A 21,129-nucleotide genomic window follows, 5' to 3' on the forward strand; every position below is an offset into this window, starting at 1 on the left:
AAGGACTGAGGACCTTCCAAATCATTTGGGAGCAACCAGAGACTTAACAAGCCAGCAGTTTATTTAATCATTGCTACAAGCCTGATCCAAGAACCTTGCAATTATTGTATGCATTTGATTCCTTTAACCAGTTTTAACTCTCACCTTCTTAAGGATTGGCAGCAGTGTGGTTACTGGGTAAGATCTGAGTTATATATTGACCTGGGTATGTGGCTGGTCCTTTGGGATCTGATTTGGGCAGGGGTAAGCCATCAATGAGAACACTGGGCACACCTGTACAGTTATCATCCCTCTCAGAGTTATTTCAGGTATTAGAACTGCAGTATGCAAATTATCAGGAAATGAAGAGTGCAGATTACTTGTTACCTCTGATGTCACCATGGCCCCATTTAAGTGTGACCTGAACTGCTGACTTGGACATGTGTACACTTTATTCCTAATTTAATGATTAGACACAATTTTCTTAACAATATAGCTTCATTAAAACCTACTGTCTTCAACTGTAGCCTACACACATATTTCAAAAGAGATTTAATGTTACGGAAAGTGTGAAGAGAAAGTTTTATTCCAGTTTTAAGATCACTTGGGACAAACCAAGGAGAGATGACATATGCTAAATTCATTAAAGAGCACGTCTTTAATTCTTTTATACTCAAGAACTAATTAAGATATTTACTTGAAAAGTTATCCACACTGAGAGAATAAAAAATCAAAGTTCAGGGAGGAGATGTGTTATTCTCCAAACAGTAGCATGGGAGGGTGGTAAAGTGCATGTCTCAAGATTTGGCTTTTTGTCCAAAATTTCCCCAAATTCTGGCAGATGGCCAGAGGTAGGCAACACCCATACTCCACCTTTGGATTAAGGGAGTCCTGATCTTGAGAGTCATCAGTTCAATAGGACCATAGAGAGTAGTATGGGCTACACACATGATTCAAGTTTGCAAGATCATATCCCCATGATTGGCCCATTTTATGTATTAGCTAGAAATATCTGATTTCTTGCAAAACACAAAAAATCTAATGACCGTTTTCCTCAAGGCTTCCTTCACTTCCTTGTTTCTCAGGCTGTATATGAGGGGGTTGACCAATGGGGTCAGGACTCCATAGAAAACAGAGAAGACTTTGTTCAAGTCCCTCAGTGCATCAGAGTCTGATAGCAGGTACACAATGACTAGAGTCCCATAGAAAATTGTAACCACGATGAGGTGAGAGGAGCAGGTAGAAAAGGCCTTCTGCCTCCCAGTGGTGGAAGGGATTCTCAGGATAGTGAAGATGATACAAACATAGGATGCCAAGGTCAATAGAAATGGAGGCAGTGTGAATATGGAGCAGAGTATGAAAGCAGTAACATCCAGCATGTGGGTGTCACTGCAGGCCAGTTTTATTACTGGGCTTAAATCACAAAAGAAATGGTCAAGTTCATTGGGGCCACAGAAAGTGAATTGTGACATTAGTAACATTGTTGGCAAAGGAGCCAGAAATCCACTTACCCAAGAGCAAGCAGTCAACTGGAAAGAGAACTGTCCATTCATAAGAGCGGCATAATGTAGTGGTTTGCATATTGCTAAATACCGATCATAAGACATCACTGATAAGAGAAGGCATTCTGTAGCTAACAGAGAACCAAAAATATAGAATTGTGTGATGCAACCACCAAATGAAATGGTTCTGTCTCCAGTCTGGAGACTGGCCAGCATCCTGGGCAGGATGGTGGAGGTGTAGCAGGTCTCCAAGCAGGACAAGTTCCCCAGGAAGAAGTACATGGGGGTGTGAAGGTTCTGATTAGCCACAACTAGTGCTATGATGATGATGTTCCCGGCCATGGTCGCAATGTAGATCACTAGGAAGAGCAGGAAGAGAAGAGTTTGTAGTTGAGGGAGATTCCCAAATCCCAGGAGGACAAATTCTGTGATGATTGTTTGATTGCCCTGGCGTTTGTTTGCCATTGGTTTCATCTAGGGGAAATAAACAAATTCTGCAATTTATAGTCTAACTGCCATTTAAAAACAGTCTTCATTTTACTTCCGGCTTCCCCATGCTGGTTGCCATCCCAACAATAGAGTCAAGACTCCAGATGGTGGAGGTATTCTGGTTAAAATTTTCTAAAGTGTCTGTTAAATCACTTCAACCTTTTATGTTTACACCTCAGTTTCTGAGGACATGGCATCAATAACACAATTGTGTGTTTAACACACATTATTTTTATAGATTTCCTCCCCCTCCTAATATTACCTATATATTTCTCAAATCTCTTCTAAAGGGAATCACACAGTATGTTCATTTCTCTACAAGGATACCCCCCGTTCTTTTTCATAGCCATACATCATCTAGAATTTATGGGTAACATTTTCAAAAATGCCTCAGGGCCAAATTTTGAAAAGTATTCCTGCACCTAAACTTGTGGATAGGCCCTTTGAATATCTTAAACAAGATAGGATTCATAGCTAGACTATGGAGATCTGATAATGCCTCCTTGTCTAAGGTTGCTGTGACAGTTTGGGGGAATATGCCTTTGTCCAGTTGTTAATACCATTTGGTTTTTTGAATGCTATTTCTAATTGCAACTGTTGTTCTGGATGAGATCATCTCTTTTATAGCAGGAAACATGTAATAGGTCCTAAGGAAGCTGGGCCTGGAGAATACTGGCAATGCCAACAAGAGCCATCAACACTGAATGGCTCACCCTGGGTGAAACAATGGGAGAGTTGAGAGAGCCACATCTAGGAACAGTGACCTGTCACCACCCAGTTCCAGGGGGCGCAGCAGCACATGGGGCTCAGTGGCTGGATCCAATCACAAAAGGCCAGCATTCATTAAGAGAGAGGGATTTTTGGTAGTTTTGTTATACTTGCATTTAGCTTTTCCAACTGATTGAAACCTGAAACCACCACAATAAAGAAACCCACAGGTAAATTCAGTAATAATAATAAAATAAATCAATAGACCCCTTACAGAGATTGCTGGTTTCTAACGTCTCTTATAAATCTTCTGTTGATCATTAGAAATTTGCTGCTATAATCACTGTTTTCATGGTTTGAGTTATTTTGAGCCTCAACTTATTTTGGATCCCCATTAGTGCTGCCAAAAATCACTTAGACTTGAAATTTTGTAACAGGATCTAGTGACCTAACCTATGTGGAAATATGGATAGATGCTGTTGACATATTGTACATAACTACAGAGGTGATCTGGGAAATAATTACTGCTCAAACACTTTTCATGATCCTATCTTCCACACAATCAAATACAGAAGTAGAACCCAACATTTCAGTATGCAAATAAGGAACATGAAATTCTTACACACATTCAGGCGTGTATATCATAGTCAGGAGACCCTGCAATTTTCCATGCAGGGGCATGACTCACACAGAACGGGAACGTGTAATTCAGGGGTATGGAGCCATCCAGAAGGAAAGCATCTCAGTTTGGAATTTTTACTTAAAGCAGAATGGAGGGGCTGAGATTTTTGAAATGGCTAAAGGTGTTTCAAGGGGAATTATTCTCCTAATTGCCATAGAAGGAGATTTTCAATAGCAAAAAATTGCAGTTAAGTTGAAAGCTGTTATACTCTACACATACAATACTTGTGGGACTTGTATCAAATTCCCAAAATTGGCTATGACTGATTAGGTTGAAATGAAAATCTCTGTCATAATATTCCAGGATTGTCACTCTTGTGTGTCACTCTGAAGCCTATTAAGCCTGAAAATCAAAACGGTCTCCTACAAACTGTGAAAACATGGACAAATTGCTAAGGATCAGGACAAAAGACTAGAGCGCACACGCAGGGAGAAAATCAGAAAGGTTACAGCATAAATGAGTTACACCTACAAAGGAACATAAAAGGGAAGAAGAAGAGGAATAATCAATATATTAGAAACTTGAAAGGGATGGAGGAAAGTGTAGGTCCCCTAGTCAGCAGGGAAGGAGAGCTAAGAACACAGTACATGAAGAGGGCTGAGAAATCAACACAACAACCCACACAACACCACAACCAGCACACAAAACAACCTTAAACACACACAGACCGTCACTGCAATACATACCCACACAAATTAGCAATAATCTCCCAGCACAACCCAACCCACACACATATCAACATAAACCCCAGCACACACAATAACCCCCAAAATAATTCTGAAGCCTCTGTTGTCTGCTGAGTTTGTGCAAAGTGATGGAAACAGCTACAAGAATGGTCCAGAGCTCCTTTTCTTTAGATTACGAGCATGTTCAACTATTACTGAGATACATCATCTGTCATTCATTTTTTAAGTTCTCAGCCATTTTGGGGCTTTTTAATACACATGACTTTTTAAATATACATTAAACATATGCAACAGCATGGGCTTTCAGCTACTAGTGAAGAGGTAAGCAGATTGCCTTCAGGATAGAAGATTGCACCAACAACTTGGCTGACCAGTCAGGTAAAATTTAGAAGAAGAGGAATCTCATATAAATTTGAAAAGATTAGTTCTAAGTTTTAATAACCTTTGATTAATCGCTATTGGATGGCAACCAAGATTTCACTCTCCTTTCCCCTTCCTGGCCCATCCCTCCCTTATCTTCCCTCCCCTCCTATTACATTACTTTTCTTTTAATTTTTTATCTGTTCTCCAGCCAAAAATCAATAAGAAAGAAAGAAAGAAAGAAAGAAAGAAAACGTGAGTGCATTACAATAATTGAGTTAAAATGAAATGAATATTTAAAACTTTCAGAGAGTGAATTAGGGAACAATTGCCCTCTGACTTACCCCAGCATAAATCAGAAATGACTGCACTGAAATCAATTGAGAGGGACTGTAATAAAACTGGGATAACTGAGAAGAAAATGACACCAGAAAAGAAGTGTCTTCTTCCTCTTCAATTTTTTAATGTCCCAATATGGAATCCTGCCTAACACACATGCACAGATACAAATTGTCACTTTTGCAGCACAATGCCCCATGTGCTGCATTGCAATCAACCTCTATATGCTTTGGTGATCTCATGGGAATTCTGCCCAAAGAGACTCTGTTGTCATATTGCCAGGCAATCTGAGCCAATTTTAGTAACAACTGGTGAAGATGTCAGCCTTCCAGAATGATGCAACATTTTCTGCTACATCCACTACAGGGATGGGATTTGTAAAGAAGGGCTTCAATCTGCGGGTGCTGGAATAGTAGAGGACCAATCACTTGGTCGACAGACTAAGCAGTGTCTGATTGGGAATCCTGAGCCATTGCTTTGCAGAGACTGTGCTGGAGAATGGGGTTATGCTGCTGTAATGTGATGTTGACATGCAGATGCAGTATCAGGATGGAGACGTTGTCAAAGAGCAGCCAGCCTGGTGCACTGTGGTTCTAGGTGACCCTCCATCATCCTCATTTCACACTGGGGAGCAAATCCATTCCTGCTCTATCTCCGATATCTTTGTAGGGCCAGGTCTACACTAATCCCCTAATTCGAACTAAGGTACGCAACTTCAGCTACGTGAATAATGTAGCTGAAGTTCGAAGTACCTTAGTTCAAACTTACCTCGGTCCACACGCGGCAGGCAGGCACCCCCGTCGACTCTGCGGTACTCCTCTCGTCTAGCTGGAGTACCGCAGTCGATGGCGAGCACTTCCGGGTTCGACTTATCGCATCCAGACAAGACGCGATAAGTCAAACCCAGAAGTTCGATCGCTCGCCGCCGAACTACCGGGTAAGTGTAGACCTACCCTAGGTGTTTGACCATCATCACCTTGTACCACTTACTTCTCTTCTTCAACATTTCAGGATCTCCCTCAGTCTTTCCACAGGCAGCAAGGAAGGGAGATGTTTCCTTTCTCTCTTCCTCTTCCAGAATGCTGAGTATCTTCTTTCCTGCTGCATGTCTCAGCCCTTCCTGGGGTGCAAGCCTCCCATCACAACACATGGATAATTCAAACCATGTTGTATACTGTGGCAGGAAGGAAGAACAAGGCCCCTAGGAGTAGTAGTTCTGTTTCCTCACCCACCCCATCCTTTTTCATGTACCACATTTAACAGTGGGGTTTATGCCTCTTACTAGCCAGCCATTGCTCTTCCTCAGTTCTGTGATAGCCTGGAAGGAGTCTCTCTGACACATGGTGTCTGTGACAAGCCTATATTTGTAAGGGGGCTTTTGGCCTCTTTCTGAAACTCAGCATTTTTGTTTGTTTGGGACTCTCCCAATAGCAGCAGAAAGGGGAAGGGCCTGTAATGGACTGTATGTAATGTATGCAGTCTTGCCTAGTGGTTACAGCTGGGCTGAGGTCTGCCCAACAGGTGCGGGAGACTCCGGGCTGGAGTTAGAGCAGGGGTTCTCAAACTTCATTGCACAGCTACCCCCTTCTGACAACAGAGTTGCTACATGACCCCGGGGGCTGAGGGTGGCCACAGCCCAAGCCCGACTGCCCCGGATAGGAGTGAAGCTCAGGATTCAGCTTCAGCCCTGGGTCACAGATAGTCTAATGCTGGCCCTGGCAACCCCATTAAAATGTGGTTACAACCCACTTTGGGGTCCCAACCCACAGTTTGAGAGCCACTGAGTTAGAGGAATCACAAGGTCAGGCCTGTAACCAACAGTCATGGTCAGAGTCAGAGACCAGAAGACAAAGAAAAGTCCAGCATAATAGCAAGCCAAAGCCTGTGTGGTTGCCCAGACAACTTCTTGGGGCAACTTCTGGGTTAAGTAGGGGCATTTGGCCAATCAGAGGGCCACTGGGTACTGTGACTATGGGTCTGGTGGGTGGTACTTCCTTTGGTGCCTATTCTTCACAGCACTCCATGAGTAGGCCTCTATAGGGCCTTCAGTGCACTGTGGTAATATTGACCAACCCAGGCTCTACAGACCTAGGTTCTAGCCACCCCTTCTCCCCAGTCCTTACACACCAGAAAAGTATGAGGATGCTGCAACTGACAGGTACCCAGGGGATCTGGAGAGAGAAAGAGAAAGAACAGCAGGCTAAGTCAGCTGTATGGGCAGGTAGATGATGGAGTCAAGGGTTCATCTTCCCCCTGAGCAGGGTCAGGCAGGAGAGGGAGAATGCAGAAACTGTAGTAAATAGAGTTATCTTAACCTTAGTAGGGGAAACAAAAGTGGATGGGAACCTAGGAGGCAGTGACCATGAGATGGTCAAGTTCAGGATCTTCACACAAAGAAGAAAGGAAAGCAGCAGAATACAGACCCTGAACTTCAGAAAAGCACACTTTGACTCCCTCAGGGAACTGATGGGTAGGATCCCCTGGGAGGATAACATGAGCGCCAAAGGAAAGCTGGCTGTATTTTAAAGAATCCTTATTGAGTTTGCAGGAACAAACCATCCCGACGTGTAGAAAGGATGGTAAATATGGCAGGCAATGACCTTGGCTTAACAGTGAAATCCTTGCTGATTTTAAACACACACAAAAAAAAAAGCTTACAAGAAGTTGCAGATTGGACAAATCACTAGGGAGGAGCATAAAAATATGGCTCAGGCATGCAGGAGTGAAATCAGGAAGGCCAAATCACATTTGGAGTTGCAGCTAGCAAGGTATATTAAGAGTTACAAGAAGGGTTTCTTCAGCAACAAGAAGTCAAGGAAAGTGTGGGTCCTTTACTGAATGAGGGAGGCAACCTAGTGACAGAGGATGTGGAAAAAACTAATGTACTCAATGCTTTTTTTGCCTCTGTCTTCACGAACAAGGTCAGTTCCCAGACTGCTGCACTGGGCAGCACAGCCTGGGGAGGAGGTGACCTGCCCTCTGTGGAGAAAGAAGTGGTTTGGGACTATTTAGAAAAGCTGGATGAGCACAAATCCATCGGGCAAGATGCTCTGCATCCGAGGGTGCTAAAGGAGTTGGCGGATGTGATTGCAGAACCATTGGCCATTATCTTTGAAAACTCATGGCGATTGGGGCAGGTCCTGGATGACTGGAAAAAGGCTAATGTAGTCCCCATCTATAGAAAAGGGAAGAAAGAGGATCCGGGGAACTACAGGCCAGTCAGCCTCACCTCAGTCCCTGGAAAAATCATGGAGCTGGTCCTCAAAGAATCAATTCTGAAGCACTTCGAGGAGATGAAAGTGATCAGGAACAGTCAGTATGGATTCAACAAGGGCAAGTAATGCCTGACTAACCTAATTGCCTTCTATGAGGAGATAACTGGGTCTGTGGATGAGGGGAAAGCAGTGGATATGTTATTCCGTAACTTTAGCAAAGCTTTTGATACAGTCTCCCACAGTATTCTTGCCGGCAAGTTAAAGACATATGGGCTGGATGAATGGACTGTAAGGTGGAGAGAAAGCTGGCTAGATCGTTGGGCTTAACGGGTAGTGATCAATGGCTCCATGTCTAGTTGGCAGTCGGTATCAAGCAGAGTGCCCCAGGGGTCAGTCCTGGGGCTGGTTTTGTTTGACACCTTCATTAATGATTTGGAGGATGGGATGGATTACACCCTCAGCAAGTTTGCAGATGACACTAAACTGGGAGGAGTGGTAGATATGCTGGAGGGTAGGAATAGGATACAGAGGGACTTAGACAAATTAGAGGATTGTGCCAAAAGAAACCTGATGAGGTTCATCAAGGACAAGTGCGGAGTCCTGCACTTAGGATGGAAGAATCCCATGCACTGCTACAGACTAGGGACCGAATGGTCCCTGCAGAAAAGGACCTGGGGGTTACAGTGGACGAGAAGCTGGATATGAGTCAACAGTGTGCCCTTGTTACCAAGAAAGCTAATGGCATTTTGGGCTGTATAAGTAGGGGCATTGCCAGCAGAGTGAGGGACGTGATCATTCCCCTCTATTCGACATTGGTGAGGCCTCATCTGGAGTACTGTGTCCAGTGTTGGACCCCACACTGCAAGAAGGATGTGGAAAAATTGGAAAGAGTCTAGCGGAGGGCAACAAAAATGATTAGGGGGCTGGAACACATGGCTTATGAGGAGAGGCTGAGGGAACTGGGATTGTTTAGTCTGCAGAAGAGAAGAATGAGGGGGGATTTGATAGCTGCTTTCAACTACCTGAAAGGGGGTTCCAAAGAGGATGGATCTAGACTGTTCTCAGTGGTAGCAGATGACAGAACAAGGAGAAATGGTCTGAAGTTGCAGTGGGGGAGGTTTAGGTTGGCTACTACTAGCTGAAATCACAAAAGAGCTAAAGTTACTAAGAGCTGAGATCGTTGAGATCACTGAGGCTGTGTTAACTAATGGGGGAGCCTGAAGCTATATTGTTAAGCGGCTGGCGGAGCAGTTGCGGGGACAGCTGGAGGAGCAGCTAGCAGAGCAGAGCGGAGCCTTGTGGGGGCGGTTGGAGCAGCCCAAGGGACAGTTGGAGCGGAGCTCATAGGTCGGTGAGCAGAGCAGAGCAGCTGGTAGAGCAGAGCAGAGCAGTTTGTGGGACGTCAGGAGCGTCTTACGGGATGGCTGGTGGAGTGGAGTGGCTTGTGGTGAAGGCTGCGGCGGAACCCCACGGAGAGGTGGCCGGTCAGCCTCGGATCACGTAAGGTGCCCTTAACACCCTGCGTGCCCCTCCCTTTGAACTGTGGGGATGCACTGATCAGGGACAGAGACTTTGGGGTTGTTGGACTTTTGGGACTCTGGTGATTCTTGGGTTGCTAGTTTCAAGAACCAACAGGAAAGGACACAGCCCAATTTGCTGGGCTGGGTCTTCACTCATGGTTTGGTCTATGAACTCTAGTTGTGGTGTTTTCCCAATTTAATGCTATGTCGTTTACCTCATGTTATTAAAACATTTTCTGCTACACCGAGGCTCTGTGCTTGCGAGAGGGGAAGTATTGCCTCTTTGAGGTGCCCAGGGGTGTGTGTAAGATTTTCCCAGGTCACTGGATGGGGGCTCGAGCTGGTTTTGTGTCACGCTGTTGGGAGGGGACCCCTATGTACTGAACCCAGCCCTTGCTGCTATCAGCTTGGCCTGGCAGAAGGGTTACATTTTTGGGGGCTCGTCGGGAATAGAACCATGCAGCCCGAATCCCACCAGGATTGATAGGACCCCGAGCGAAGGTAACTGTAAAGGTTGAAGGGACAGAATGTAGAGCAGTGCTTGACACAGGATCCCAAGTGACTATCATATTCCAGTCTTTCTACCAGCAGATGCTTAGGCATCTGCCTATACGGCCCCTGACAGGGCTTCGCCTGTGTGGCCTCAGCATGGATGAATACCCCTATTGTGGTATGTCATAGTACACCTGGAATTCCCAGAAGAGATTGCTGGGGTAAGACAGGAGGTGGATACTGCTGCTTTAATATGCCCTGACCCTAAAGGAGCCTCTGATGTGTCCGTGCTAATAGGGACCAACTCCAGCCTCTTTGAGGTATTTGCAGATTACTGCAGACAGCGAGCAGGAGACCAATATCTGAACACCTTGGTGATACACACACACTGTGCCGCAGCCTACAGAAAAATTGAGGACACAAGAAAAGTGATGTCTGATTTGCCAGTGGGAGCACTGAGGTATGCGGTCCTGGTCCCCTTAGTGGTTCCTGCAATGACAGAAAAGGAAGTGATTGTCATGAGTACCTGCCTAAAAGACGGTAAGGGAACATTAGCAGTGGTAGAGCAGCCGACCGAGGGAGGGCTCCCAGAAGGAGTGCTGGTTTTCAGTGGAGTCATAACCCTACCTACTGAAACCCAGGAAGAGGTGACTATACTGATTGCTAATGAAACACGCCGTGATGTGTTTGTAAAACCAGGGCAGAAGATTGCAGACATCTTTGAGCCTGAAACCATTGTGAGACCCCAGTGTGAAGCTGAAGTTCCAGTGATGGATCCCACAAAGTTTGACTTTGGGGACTCACCATTGTCTGAGGAGTGGAAGGATCGCCTGCGGAAGAAGCCTTGCGAGAGATCCAAGGTATTCTCACTGCATGAGTGGGACGTGGGATGTGCCAAAGGAGTGGAACACCACATCAGGCTACAAGATCCCCGACCCTTCAGGGAGAGATCTAGGAGGATTGCTCTATCTGAGATGGAAGACGTACACCATCATCTTCAAGAGCTGATTGCGAATGGTATCATTACAGAGTCCCGAAGCCCCTACGCATCTCCCATTGTGGTGGTTCATAAGAAGAAAAAATCCGGATGTGTATTGACTATTGCACCCTAAACAGGTGCACTATAATTGACCAATACACCATGCCTCGAGTACAAGATGCCTTGGACTGTTTGCTGGGTAGCCAGTGGTTCTCTGTGTTGGATCTTCGGAGTGGATACTACCAGATCCCTCTGGGAGAAAAAGATAAGGAGAAGACAGCCTTCATCTGCCCGCTAGGGTTCTACCAGTTCGAACGCATGCCCCAAGGGATTTCTGGGGCACCTGCCACATTTCAACATCTTATGGAGAAAGTCGTGGGAGACATGAACTTACTGCAAGTGTTAGTTTACTTGGATGACCTGATTGTGTTTGGAAGAACCTTGGAGGAGCATGAAGAAAGACTTCTTAAAGTTCTTGATAGGTTGGAGGCGTATGGTTTGAAGCTTTCAATTGACAAATGCCAGTTCTGCCGAACCTCAGTGAAGTATGTGGGTCACATCGTGTCCCAGGAGGGTGTGCATACTAATCCCGACAAAATAGAAGCACTCACTACCTGGCCACGTCCAAGTAACTACAGAGAACTCAAGACCTTTCTTGGATTTAGTAGCTACTACCGCAGATTTGTGAAGAACTACGCTACGATTGTAAAACCCCTGAATGATCTTACCAGGGGATACCAGTCCAACAAGAACAAATCTAAGACCAAGAATAAGAGGAGGCCTCCAAAGCCTCCTGTGCAGAGACACTATGCCCCCTTCGAACCATTTGGGCCATGGTGGGATGAGAGATGTGAGAGGGCTTTTCAGGAAATCATTACTCACCTAACTCATGCCCCCGTCCTAGTCTTTGCTGATCCAAGCAAACCATTTATCCTACATACTGATGCCAGTTTGGAGGGTCTGGGAGCAGTAATGTACCAGGAAGTGGAAGGCAAACATAAACCCGTAGCCTTTGCCAGCTGAGGACTGTCTGACAGTGAAACTCGCTATCCCATCCACAAGCTGGAGTTCTTGGCCTTGAAATGGGCCATCACTGAGAAATTTCGAGACTACTTGTATGGTGCTCAGTTCCAGGTGTGGACAGACAACAATCCATTGACTTATGTGTTAACAAGTGCTAAGTTGGATGCTACAGGGCAGAGATGGGTGGCCGCCTTGGCTAGCTATGAGTTCAGCATTCAATACCGATCAGGGAGAAGCAATGAAGATGCAGATGCATTGTCCAGGCGTCCGCAGGCACCTGAAGTTGCTATGATACCCATGGATGGAGTGAGGGCTATTTGCAATGTGAGTCGCCGAGAGCCAGAGGCCCATGAGAGTCTTCATGGATGTGTTGCTGAAGTTTTGGGCCTGCCCCCTGACTACGTGCCTTCTGCTTCCATGAACTATATTGCATTGGACCAATCTCTCTTGGCCGTGCTCAATGCGGCTGACTGGCAAGAAGCCCAGCTGCAAGATATTGACATTAGTGATACACTACTTGCCAAAAGGGAGGGGCGAAGCCCAGCTGCGGTTGTCCCACCTAACCCGGAGGGTAAACTATTATTGAGAGAATGGACCAAACTAAAACTGATCCAGGGAGTGTTACATTGAATGACCACCGACCCTTTACAAAAGCAACGAGCACAACTAGTGCTGCAAAAGAGTACAGAGCCCTGGCCATGCATGATGACTTTGGACATTTAGGGATGGAGAGGACCCTGGAACTTCCTCGTAGTAGATTCTATTGGCCCCGGATGGCTGAAGATGTTTGTAGGAAACATCAGAGTTGCGCTTGATGTGTTCAAAGGAAAACTCTGCCCACGAGGGCTGCATATCTCAAGAACATAACCAGCACCAAACCTTTGGAACTGGTATGCATTGATTTCTTGTCTTTAGAAGTAGACAAGATGAATATTGGGAACATTCTAGTAGTGACTGACCATTACACGCGATATGCGCAGGCATATCCCACACGTGATCAGAGGGCCACCACTGTTGCTCGAGTACTGTGGGAAAAATATTTCTCAGTTTATGGATTCCCAGCCCAGATACACTCGGATCAGGGGCAGGACTTTGAGAGTCACCTTCTGAAGGAGGTGCTGAGGATAGCGGGAATTAAGAAGTCTAGAACAATGCCTTATCACCTGCAAGGTGATCCTCAGCCAGAGAGGTTCATCCAAACCCTATTAGATATGTTGGGGACTTTGTGACCAGAGCAGAAGGCAACCTGGAGCCAACATGTCGCATTTCTGGTGCACGCCTACAACGCCACAAAGAACGATGCTACGGGAGTCACCCCATATCTCTTAATGTTTGGGCGAGAACCAAGATTACCCATAGACCTGTGCTTTGGTGTATCAGAAGATGAAGATAACTATGAAACTCATCAGCAGTATGTATCCCGACTAAGAAAAGCTGCGGGATGCTTATCACTTAGCTACAGCTGCCACTCGGAAGAACGCAGACTGCAACAAACATCGATATGATGCTAGGGTACGTCTGCAAGAACTCCAGCCGGGGGACAGAGTCCTGCTGCGAAATTTGGGTATTGTTGGCAAACACAAGATAGCTGACAGATGGAAGGCAATACCTTACTTGGTGATGGAAAAGCTAGGAGACCTGCCGGTCTACAAAATCAAACCTGAAGATGGTCCAGGGCAGACAAAGACAGTGCATAGAAACCTTTTGCTTCCTGTGGGGGAATTGGTAGGCACCCTGTATGAGATGGGCCACAACAGGACAACCGGGCAGAACGAAGGTGCTGGACCAAAGCTGCCCTCCAACGTGGACAGCCGGCCCCCTGCATTTAAGCTACCCCTATGCAGCGCGTCCGAGAGTGAGTCTGAGGAGGAAGACACAACCATGGTATATCCTGGGATGGAGACAAGATTTCAGTCTTGATCAGCTGAATCAAAAGAGAGCTCCTCCTCTTCCACCCTAAGCCCCATGGCAGAAGTATTTAGGCCCATTCCTGACACCCCTGAGCCACTGGTGGGACCCCTATTTGATGACACACACAGGTTATTGGACAGTGTAGACATACAGGTGGAGGATGTCCTGGGCACCTTGGACCCTCCACTGTTAGAACTAGAAATGCAGGAGCCTATGCGAATAGCCGAGGGACCCTCAAAGGAAATCTCTCCATCCATCGTTCAAGAGGCTGTCCCCCCTACCACGGCAACAGAGATTCTCAATAGATGAGACAAGGTAATAAGACCAGTAAAACGGTTGACTTATGATGCACTTGGGGTGACTAGTGAGGAACCAATATGTTTAGCACATAGGCTTGTGGAAGCTAAAGTGAGGCCCTTTGGAGGGAACCAGTAAGTTGGTATAATAGGGAGTGTGATTTGTCGGGACGACAAATTCTCGGCAGTGGGGAGGATGTAAGCAGAGTCAGGATGAGCTCTACCCTGACATCTGGTGGTGAATTATGGTGAGTGTGGAAAAGAACTCCAGGGGCTGATCTTGTTTGCATAGGCACACCCACTCACCTGGCATGAAACAACAGCAACTGAAAGTGGTTATTTTGGCTGGTGTGGGATCCCCAGTTTCTCTGTTATTGGGGCAGGAAGAATAAAGTTTTGTTACCCTGATTCTGTGAATCAAGGCCAGTGGAACTGTTGTATGCCAGAAGGGCTCACCATTACCTAAGTAGCACTTGCTTGACAAGGGGCATGTTACAAAACCTAGGGAACTGGGAGAGGTTGGGGGTAGGTATTTATACCTGGTGGTGTGGGTGCCTTTTGTGAGCCTGAAATACCAATTGCACCTTCTCCACTGTTGAATGTCAGAGCTAACTTTGATTCCATTAGGAGTCTAGTTACAGACTGCTGAGCTGAATTCACTTTGGGTCAATAGTGCACCAGCACTGGGGTTCCCCTACTACTAGCTGAAATCAGAAAAGAGCTAAAATTACTAAGAGCTGAGATCATTGAGGCTGTGTTAACTAGTGGGGGAGCCTGAAGCTATATTGCTAAGCGGCTGGCGGAGCAGTTGTGGGGACAGCTGGAGGAGCAGCTAGTAGAGCAGAGCCTTGCGGGGGTGGTTGGAGTGGCCCAAGGGATGGTTGGAGCAGAGCTGAGTGGAGCTGAGCGACTCACAGGTCGGTGAGCGAAGCGGAGCAGAGCAGCTGGCAGAGCAGAGCAGTTTGTGGGACGGCAGGAGCGGCTCACGGGATGGCTGGTGGAGTGAAGTGGCTCGTGGTGAAGGCTGCAGCGGAACCCCACAGAGAGGCAGCTGGTCGGCCTCGGATCACATAAGGTAACACCCTGCGTGCCCTCCCTTTGGACTCTGGGGCTGCACTGACCAGGGACAGAGACTTTGGGGGTTGTTGGACTTTTGGGACTTTGTTGATTCTTGGGTTGCTGGACCCAAGAGACTTTGGGGTTGTTGGACTTTTGGGACTCTGGTGATTCTTGGGTTGCTGGTTTCAAGAGGGATAGCTCAGTGGTTTGAGCATTGGCCTGCTAAGCCTAGGGTTGTGAGTTCAATTCTTAAAGGGGCCAGTTAAGAATCTGGGGCAAAAATCTGTTTGGGGGTTGGTCCTCCTTTGAGCAGGGGGTTGGACTAGATGACCTCCTGAGGTCCCTTCCATCCCTGGTATTCTATGAAATATTATATTACTGCTATTTGTTTATGTGGTTTGGAGCTTTCTGGTCTTTACTGATTGTGCTAATCAAAGTGACCAAGGCATTACTTTGCTCTCAGTGTGAGTGTCTCTGCTGTAAACATGTTACTGAACTTGTCAGTTTAAATTCAGTTGTATCTGATTCTGGGACTAGAACCCTGCTATCCCCAGCTTATTCCACTGGTAATAATTGGTGACCAAGAAAAATGAGCAATCATTAAAGAATCACACCATAGCAGCCCTGAGCTAAGGAGCTGGAGCTGCTGAGATGAGCCATGCCCACGGTGAGCCAGAACTGTTCCAAACAATCAGGGTGGTACATGTATAGAGGTGAAGGTTAAAATCTTTTACCCGAGGAGGTATCATCCATAATGAAAGAAATAGGCCCTTTTCCCAGCAGCACGGGCAAAGAGGAAGGGATAAGATTTCTTACAAAAACTATGGAGCAGATTAAATTTGTGATCTAACTAGTGAGGACTGGGAGAGAATTTTGCAGAGGGAGTTGGCTCTGGTGTTTAGCTCCATATTCCTCAGAGCTATAGTGGTCAGAGACAATGGCAGCTCATGAGTTAAGGGGAAATTCGAGTTTTATTTGGGATCGACACAGTAATCTCCATTGCTGTTTTTTTTAAACAAAAATCTAGAGACAGTGTTAGGATATAGATATTCAGGCCTGTCTGCAAAGGCCCATACTTTAAGAATTTAGGTGTATTCTTATCACTAAGCTAGTTATAGAGGTATAAAAGAATGAATCAAAATCACTGTCTGTCTGTGTAAGGGCCTTCTCTTACTGTGACAGTCTGAGGCCTGGTTCTTAGGCTAAGGCATTTGGCTAAGCAGCAGAGGCCAGCCATAAAGTGGGAAGTGTATGGTCACATCCTCACATTCCAAACTTGTCACATTGAAATAAGGTGCTATTGGGCTGTTAGGAATACAATCCTGTCCTGATATTCCTATCACCTCCAGAGAAAGGGAAGAGCTTGGAAGATGTAAAAGGAAACTTAGTTTGATAGCATCCTGTCTGGCAAGAACTCATTTACCATTAGCTGGGATGTGAAATCCTCATTTCTGTATTGTTCTATCACTGTAGTCTCCACTTCCCTATTGTTTGTCTGTATAATCTCTGTCTGGTTCTGTGATTATTTCTGTCTGCTGTATAATTAATTTTGTTGGGTGTAAACCAATTAAGGTGGTGGGATATAATTGGTTAAATAATCATGTTGTATTGTATTGTAATATGTTAGGATTGGTTAGTTAAATTTCAGTAAAATGATTGGCTAAGGTATAGCTAATGTGACAGACCCAGACCAGTGGGGTACAGGAGTCTGGTAGAGGGCAAATATACTGGTCACTGGATGACCAGTTTTCTGTTCCCTGAGTGAGCAGAGCAAGGGCTGCACTAGAGTAATCAGGAACCTGCTAGAACCAGTTAAGGCAGGGAGGCTAATTAGGACACCTGGAGCCAATTAAGAAGAAGCTGCTCGAATCAATTAAGGCAGGCTAATCAGGGCACCTGAGCTTTAAAAAGGAACTCACTTCAGTTTGTGGTGTGAGTGTGAGGAGCTGGGAGCAAGAGGCGCGAGGAGCTGGGAGCAAGAGGCGCAAGGAGCTGAGAGTGAGAGGGTGTGCTGCTGGAGGACTGAGGAGCACAAGCGTTATCAGACACCAGGAGGAAGGTCCTGTCGTGAGACTAAGGAAGGTGTTCGGAGGAGGCCATGGGGAAGTAGCCCAGGGAGTTGTAGCTGTCATACAGTTGTTATGGAGGCACTATAGACAGCTGCAGTGCATAGGGCCCTGGCTGGAACCCGGAGTAGAGGGCGGGCTCAGGTTCCCCGCAATTGACCAGTACTGTGGGTTCTTCCAGAGGGGAAGGTCTTTGGGTTGTTCCCCAACCCACATGGTGAATCTCTGAGGCAAGAAAATCTGCCAATAAGCGCAGGACCCACCAAGATAGAGGAGGAACTTTGTCACACTTGTGTTAGCGGTGGGATCTTGGGGTGCACAGTGTGGTGGAAGAAGGAGGGTGACTTAAAAAAAAAAAAGAGGGTTTATTTTTTTCCCACCACAATGGATGACGTAGTGCGGGCACTGATAGAAGCTACGGCGGCCCTGAAGGAGGCTACCCGTGTCCAGGGAGCCGCCCAACAGGAGGCAGTGCGGCTGCAGCAAGAGACTAATCGCCTGCTGATGGACCAGGCTGCTCAAGACCGAGCTATGTTGCGGGAACTGGTAAACCAGATAAAGTCCCTTACAGAGCTGAATCGCAGCCATGATGGGACGCGGCTCATACGGGCCAGCTATTGGATGCAGAAAATGACACGGGAGGATGATGTAGAGGCATACCTTCTGGCCTTTGAGAGGACAGCCCTACGGGAGGCCTGGCCTCGAGATCAGTGGTCTGGCATCCTTGCCCCATTCCTGTGTGGGGAGGCCCAGAAGGCCTACCATGATCTGCCTGAACAGGTTGCGGCAGACTACCCCCAGCTGAAAGCAGAGATCCTGGCCAGATCTGGGGTAATGACAGCAGTGCGGGCCCAGCAGTATCACGGTTGAAGGTACCAGGAAGACAAAACCCCACGGTCCCAATTGTATGACCTCATCCATCTTGCACGAAAGTGGTTGCAAACAGAGTCCTGGAGTCTGGAAGGGATACTAGCAGTTCTGGTCATCGACCGATACATGAGCAGACTACCACCAGACCTTAGTGCCTAGGTAAGCCAGAACGAACCATCCACCTATTATGAGGTTGTCGCCCTGGTAGAGAGGTGAAGGACAGTGAGGGAGCTGACCCGACCAGTTAAGGAAGAGACACATCGGGTTAAACTACCAGCACCAAGCCCTAAAGTTTGGGTGACTGGGCCACCAGGAGGGCCCAGGTGGAAAAAGAGAGAAGCTGAAGGCCCATCAGAGGCCACAGAGAGTCGGAGCACTGAGGGAGAAGAGGATCGTGATGTTAGACTGCCCAAACCAAGGGACCGGGGAATGCCTAGGGCTCCATACAGATGTTATGCCTGCAGGGAGTGGGGACACATAGCTGCACAGTGTCCCAATGCTGAGGAGCCTATGCAGTGTAACCTGGGGAACTGGGCAGATCCATGCTCCCTAATCCACCTTGTGGGGGTCTCACTAACTCCACATATGTATACCAGACTAGTGAAACTAAATGGGGGAGGGACCATGGCACTGGTTGATTCGGGCAGTGCTGTCACGCTTATCTCAGGGAAGCTCGTGAAGCGTAGTCAGCTGCTGCAGGCTAAACGTACGGGGATAACATGTGTCCATGGGACAGTTAGTTACTACCCCACCATCCCAGTAAAAATCAAGATCCAAGGGAACACTACTGAGATAGCAGCAGGTGTAGTCCCTAAACTCCCATACCCGGTGCTCATAGGGAGGGACTTCCCAGGGTTTGGAAACTTACTCCCAGTAGGGGGATTGGAGAAAGATGGGGACCCTAAAATTGATGAGGCATCCACAGCAGACTGTCAACCCCCAATCTTCTCTGAAATATCCCCAGATTTGTTCTCCACTCCCAGACAGGGTAGAAAGACAAAAAGGGAAAGAACGGCACCTAAGGCCTTGGGAACCCGAATACTGACCCAAAGCCAGAGGGTTGCTCTTGTAGGTAGGCGGACCCACACAGCTGAAAAGGAGGCCATGGAGAGGGAGAAGCACCTGAGTCTGACCCCCACCCTAATGCTTCTGAACCAGTAGAGGGAACAGAGACTGGGCCCCTAGATCTTGGGCAGATTAGCCCAAGGAGAGGAAATTTTGGATGGGACCAGGCAGAAGACCCAAGGTATGACAACATTAGGAAGGAGGTGACTGAAATAGATGGGGTCCCCGTGGAAGGGAAATCTAGGGACCAGGACCCTACTTCATAATGAAGAAGGATCTCTTATACCGGGTTGCACCAGTACAGGGGCAGAAGGTACAGCAGATCTTAGTACCTCAAAAACACCAGAAAGCTGTATTAAGTCTTGCTCATAGTCATCTTTTTGGGGGGCATTTGGGGGTAGAGAAGACCCTGGCACGAGTCCTACGACGGTTCTTCTGGCTGAAGTACATTGAGAAGTGCGGAGGTACTGTGCCCGGAGTGTCAGCTGCACAGTCCCCGTCCCCACTTGAGGGCACCTTTAGTACTCCTTCCCATCATAGAGGTCCCCTTTGAGTGAATAGCCATGGATCTAGTGGGACCCCTGGAGAAGACGGCTCAGGGCCACCAATATATACTTGTTGTTTTGGACTATGCTACTCGCTACCCAGAAGCCGTCTCCCTGTGTAACACTGCCTCTAAAACTATAACCAAAGAGCTGGTGGGGATCTTTGCCCGAATGGGGCTACTGAAGGAGATATTAACCGACCAAGGAACCCCATTATGTCGAAGCTAATGAAGGACCTCTGTACACTGCTCCCTATACATACCCTGAGAACTTCAGTCTACCATCCGCAGACTGATGGGTTGGTAGAAAGGTTTAACCGAACCCTCAAGGCTATGATAAGGAAGGTGGTAAGTCGGGACGGGAAGGATTGGGACACCCTACCACCCTACCTTATGTTCGCTATCTGGGAGGTAACAGAGGCCTCAACTGGGTTTTCCCCCTTCGAGTTATTATACGGGTGTAACCCCTGTGGCATACTAGATATCGCCAAAGAGATCTGGGAAGAGGAACCCAATGAGGGAAAAAATATAATAGAGCATGTAATGCAGATGCGAGACCGGATAGCCCGGGTTACCCCTATTGTACGGGAACATTTGAAGAAGGCACAGGAGGCCCAGCGAACCCATTACAATCGCCAGGCAAAAGTGCGACAGTTCCAACCAGGGGATCGGGTTATGGTGTTGGTACCTACGGCAGAAAGCAAGCTTCTGGCCCAATGGCAGGGGCCCTATGAGGTGGTTGAACCCGTGGGGGAAGTAACCTACAAGGTGCGGCAGCCAGGACACAGAAAACAAGAACAGATTTATCACGTTAACCTTCTGAAACCCTGGCATGCACAAGAGGCATGCACAATGGTCCAAAAAGACCTACCCTAGGAAAACAAGCCTTCCAAACAGGTGAGAGTGTCTCCCGATTGGGTGTCTGGTCACCAGACCAGAAAAATGAGGTGTCTGAGATGATCTTCCGGAACCAAGATGTGTTCTCGACAAAACTGGGTCGAACAACCAAGACATATCACCACATCGTCACGAACCCTGGGGCCAGAGGAACAATGAGGCCCTATCGGGTGCCAGCGGCAAAAAGGGAGGAAATAAAAGCAGAAGTAAAAAAAATGCTGGAGTTGGGGATCATCGAAGAATCCCACAGTCAGTGGTCCAGCCCAATCATGCTGGTGTCCAAACCTGATGACACCACAAGATTTTGCAATGACTTCCGGCAACTAAACGAAGTATCCCAGTTCGACGCGTACCCCATACCTCGCATAGATGAGCTAGTGGACCGTCTGGGTAATGCCCGGTACTTGACTACCCTAGACTTGACAAAGGGGTACTGGCACATTCCTC

At 47.1% G+C, this 21,129-nt stretch overlaps 1 protein-coding gene across 1 annotated transcript; it reads right to left on the bottom strand.

Annotated features, from left to right (window-relative positions):
- Positions 1-977: 977 nt before the first annotated feature.
- On the bottom strand, positions 978-1,946 carry LOC117885385 (olfactory receptor 11A1-like). Its single transcript, XM_034786697.1, has one exon. The coding sequence runs from the start codon at positions 1,944-1,946 to the stop codon at positions 978-980; it is 969 nt and encodes a 322-aa protein (XP_034642588.1).
- Between the last annotated feature and the right edge of the window lie 19,183 nt (positions 1,947-21,129).

The sequence above is a fragment of the Trachemys scripta genome, chromosome 12 (assembly GCF_013100865.1).
Source record: "Trachemys scripta elegans isolate TJP31775 chromosome 12, CAS_Tse_1.0, whole genome shotgun sequence".
NCBI lineage: Eukaryota > Metazoa > Chordata > Testudines > Emydidae > Trachemys > Trachemys scripta.

Bases quoted from the DNA above. Each gene is read 5' to 3' on its own strand.
- LOC117885385 (XM_034786697.1), bottom strand. From the start codon at position 1,946: ATGGCAAACAAACGCCAGGGCAATCAAACAATCATCACAGAATTTGTC.